This window comes from Nansenia antarctica, assembly GCF_963989245.1.
Source record: "Nansenia antarctica genome assembly, chromosome: 9".
Taxonomy (NCBI): Eukaryota; Metazoa; Chordata; class Actinopteri; order Argentiniformes; family Microstomatidae; genus Nansenia; species Nansenia antarctica.
Window position 1 is genome coordinate 3,372,740 of NC_137679.1, and position 5,000 is coordinate 3,377,739.

Consider the following 5,000-nt stretch of genomic DNA (forward strand, 5'->3'; position numbering starts at 1 on the left):
AAACCCAGTAAACAAAAGACGTCCTCAGGGAAGCCGGAATGTGGGTTCAGTTGACGTTTTTCTAGGACGTCCAGATGACGTCTTTCTAGGACGTCCAGGTGACATCTTTAGGACATCTTATGGACTACAGAAGACGATTCTGATTCTACGATAAAGACGTAATCTGGACGTCCTAGAAAGACGTCATCTGAACCCACATTCCGGCTTCCCTGAGGACGTCTTTTGGACTCTTTGTTTACTGGGAAGGAGAACTTGCCTGGGAGCCTTGCCTCATCTGGGAGTGTTGCCTCATCCGGGTGTTTGCGAGTAACATTGACTTGACATACTCCGAGAATCAGACTGGAACCCTTCCCTGAGTTTAAAACGACTGGTTCCTACTGTGAACTAAATCAACAGAGATCCGAAACATGCCATCAGAATGTAGTCTGTTGACTTGAACTTTCTCCTTTTCAAGCTTCTGAAAATCTCCATTCATTTTTCCCACCAGGGTGTTTCAGGTAAGAGATACAGATAGTTCAGCTAATGTAATAAGCATTATTTTGTAACAAATAGGCTCATGGTTTCTTGTACGTTTTCTTGTCTGATTAACTAGGGTTTGATTAACCTTTTAAGTTGGCTTATCTGTAGTCTCTACGTAAGCTTCAGCAAGTCCATCTATTGTTTTTGCTCATACTTGCTCATACTGTTCTGCATGGTACTCATCCTACAAACGTATTATACTCTAACTATGAATATAACCCTAATATAACCCTATCTATTCACTTGAAAGTGCACTTTTTAACATGGAAGTCTATGGAAACCAAAAAACTGACTTTTTGGACCATCGCTACTCTTACACCCTTAGGTATTCATACCAATACAACTGTAAAATGTAAAATGTGGCAAAAAGTCCAAATTTAACCCTGCAACTTTGTTACTGCAACTGCCACAGAACGTTAAGGAACAACAGCATGTTTTCAAATGTTGACTTCAAGACAAAATAATTGAGAAACGGTTCACCAGAACCAATCACTAGTTAATCGAAAAGAAAATGTACAATAAACTGTACGCCTATGTCATACACAACTCTTATAATATATCATAATAATACTATTATAATAATATAATAATAATATTATTAGCTATTTTAAAAAATCGAGATGGGAAAAATGCATGGGATGTTCACAGACTACATTTTGACTTACAAATGACTTTGCCTCTGTGTAAGCTGTGTGTATCAAGCTATGAGACCAGAGGTATAACTGCATATCGTTAGCCTCATAGCATAATTGCCTAAGTCATATTTTGGCCAAAATGAGATATCTGCCTAACTCTACTCTCCTAACACTGCTGATTCACTGTGCATTATTGCCTCTATGCCATCAGCCTATCAGAATGCTTGTTACATTCCAAAAGTCATCTTTTTGACAGAGGCATTTTTGACACTACATACAAAGATGGCTCGGCTGACCACAAGTGAAGCGTGACTTAGGCAATTATGCTATGAGGCTAACGATATGGTGTATATATACAAAAATTGTGCGCTTCTGTGTAGGAAAGGACTGTGAGCTGAGTGGACACTATAGGACCACACTGCCGTAGCGGAAATTACCGTAGTTGTGAACACAGTAATAATAGAATTAGCTAAAGGCTAACGAGGCTAGGATTCTGACTGTATTGTGTATGTGTTTGTGGTATAGAGCAGAGATTCCCAACCTATGGACCGCGGCCCTTTGGTGGGCTGCGATGGTACTGCAAGTGATATTATTTTATCAAATAAAATAATAATAATAAAATAAAAAATTAAATCATGGTACTGTATTTTTTTCTTTAAAACATTTTAAAAAACGCATAGATAATGAATAATGGTGAGACACGCAAAATTGTACGCGTGCGTAAAAAATGCCTGTGTGGGCCGCGAATACTTTTGAGATTTTTAAGTGGGCCTTGAGTCCAAAAAGGTCGGGAACCGATAGTATAGAGAGAGATCATCTAGACACTGTTACTCTAGTCGCTCGTTGTACACTCTGTTTACAGTGAGTAAGGACAGGTTTACTGATGGCAGTAGACACTGTGATTGTGGTATAGAGAGTTCTTCTAGAGCAGGGGTCTCAAACTGCGGCCGGCGGGCCATTTCCGGCCCCCCTTCCCACTCCCTCTGGCCCACACCACGATATCAAAAAATCTTACATAATATGGCCCGCAAAATTATATAGTTTGATTTAGTTATTCTTTCTAGTTGTTCCATACCAATGTAAACGACCCCTTCATACACTATTAAAATAAAAACACCTATTCTATTGAACAAAAATATATTCCGTTTGGCGCGAAAAAAAGGACAGGTGCTCAGGAGAGAAGAGAGCAGAGTTTTGTGGCGTTATTTGATGTTTGACAGGGAAACGATGTAAAATTCATGTCAGATGACAGATTTGAGTTTGAGCCCCCTGGTCTAGAGGCTGTTGTACGGTACAGGGTTTGACGGTAAAGCTTTCTTACTTGCCCGGAGCAAGTAAAAAAAATCCGCCGGGTTTGTTTGCACGAGCCCGACGACGCTGCTAGATCTGGCGCCTGCGCCGTCTGTTGTTCTTCCTGCACACAGGTAAAAAATAACCACGATCTAGTAGCGTCGTCGGGCTCGCGCAAACAAACAAGGCACATTGTTTTACTTGCTCCAGGCAAGTAAAGAAGCGTTACTGTCAAACCCTGCGGTAGTTGTTGTACACTCTGTTTGCAGCGAGTAAGCCACAACATTTTAGCTTTTTAAACCATAACACTGTTTTTTTTTTTTTTTTTTAAATGACTGGACTTTTTAAATAGGCACTACATTTTATAAACACTGCTATGTCTGTCTGTTTTTATTGTATGTATGCACAAAGCCTGTCAAAGGAGAATTTCTGTCACTGTGTGACAGACAATAAAGCTATCTTGAATCTTGAATCTTGAATCTTGAAGGCCAGGTTTACCGGTAACAATAGACGCTGTGTTTCTGGTGCTGAGGCGGGAAGCCCAGACTCCGCACACCGGGTTCTGATGGGCCGCAGTTGGGCCGGGCCTTGGCGATGGGGTACCGGACGCTCCCGTCGGCCAGCCAGCCGGTGTCGCAGCGGTCCAGACCCGTGAACCTCCAGGCGGCGTACAGCTGGCCCACCTTGGCCACCTGGGCGCCGTCGTCCACGCACGCCTGGACCGCCTCGGTGAAGTTGAGCTTCTGCGGGTGCTTCAGGAAGTAGACCGCTCCTATATGAACACAGGAGTTATAGGGATATGGGTGTTAGGGATATCACCTCAGGATAAGCTAGTATGAAGCTATTTTGTAAGTTTTTTTGTGTAGGAGGCAGGCTAATTTATGAGGCGCGCTAACTAGTGGTCGTTGTGTGTAAATAGCAGCTTCCCATTGTACAAAAGTACAAAGACACACACCCCCACACACACATACACACACATCCCCCCCACACACACACACACACACACACACACACACACGTACTGACCCTTGACGGAGGCCGAGAAGCAGAAGGCGTCGGAGCGATGGAGGAGGCGGTGGCGTTGCCCATAACACCCCCCCCCCCCCCCCACACACACACACACACACCCCCCACACACACAAACACACACACACCCCCCCCCACACACACACACACACACCCCCCCCCCACACACACACACACACACACACACCCCACACACACACACACACACACACACACACACACACACACCCCCCCCCCCACACACACACACACACACACATCACCCCCCCACATACACACCCCTCACACACACATACTGACCCTTGACGGCTGAGAAGCAGAAAGCGTCGTAGCGGTGGAGGAGGCGGTGGCGTTGCCCATAACACACACCCCCCCCCCACACACACACCCTCCCCACACACACACACACACACACCCTCCCCACACACACACACACACACACCCACCCCCCCCCCCCCACACACACACACACACACACACATACTGACCCTTGACGGAGGCCGAGAAGCAGAAGGCGTCGTAGCGGTGGAGGAGGCGGTGGCGTTGCCCGTAGCTACGCAGGCCCGGGGCCAGGTCCACGCCCCCGCAGCCGCCGCGGGGCGTCGTGATTGGATACTGCGCCGTCCCGTCGGCCAACCAGCCGGCGTTGCACCAGTCCAGCCCCTCCTCCCAGGCGGCGAACAGCTGCTCGAAGGTGGCCAGCGACGCGTCCTGTTCCTCACACACACGCTGGGCCTCTGGGAAGTTGAAGTGGTAGCGCCCCCTACTGGAATAGTAGGGGAACACCACTCCTGGATAGGAGGGGGGGGGGAAAGAGGGGTCAACAGAAGTGGTCGCATCAATAATTTGTATGTATTTGTTTATTTAAAAGGGACAATGGATGGACAGTTATTGACTTTCCCTGAATGGGACGCGTGCGTCTGCGCAGGGAGCTTTTACTATAGACATAGACACTTAGCTTGACTGAGTGTCTTTTTATCTTTTGTCGATTGTACATTTATTATTGTGTCTGTATGTCTGTAGAGGTACATCTGTGTGCTTCTAATGGGGATCCTTAAATAAAATTAAATTAAATTAAATTAAATCACACATCTGCAGAAGTTCTCAGACGACGACTCCCCCATCATTGGCTGCATCACCGGAGACAACGAGGAGTACGAGTACAGGAGTCTGGTGTCTGAGTTCGTTGGCTGGTGTGACTGTGATATCCTGTGTTACTACCTGTAGTACCACACCACGCCACTAGGGTACCACCCTAAGTGTTGGGCATTAGTTACCTGTTGATTATCTTGGGTACCAGAATAGGCTAGCAGGGAAGTGACCAGAGTGACACGTTGTTATATTACAGTTCTTGATTAAATGGTTAACCTGAATCCTGGATGGCATTCACATTATTCCTAAGTTAGGTTACCATGGCGACAACAACCACCTGCAGATGAACATCAGCGAAACGAAAGAGCTGGTGGTTGACTTCCTGTCAGAAGGGGAAGCTAGCTTAGGTGGCGTAGCGGGTTAAGCGTTGACCATGTA

General features: G+C 46.1%; 1 protein-coding gene across 1 annotated transcript in view; it reads right to left on the reverse strand.

The window, feature by feature from the left end:
- Positions 1 to 2,938: 2,938 nt before the first annotated feature.
- The window catches only part of hapln3 (hyaluronan and proteoglycan link protein 3), a gene marked incomplete at both ends in the record, with an annotated part of 4,406 nt that continues 2,344 nt past the window's right edge, over positions 2,939 to 5,000 (reverse strand). The window contains 2 exons of the mRNA XM_080539153.1: positions 2,939 to 3,216; positions 3,959 to 4,261. Coding sequence (XP_080395279.1) covers positions 2,939 to 3,216; positions 3,959 to 4,261 — 581 coding nt within the window. The remainder of the gene's footprint in view (positions 3,217 to 3,958; positions 4,262 to 5,000) is intronic.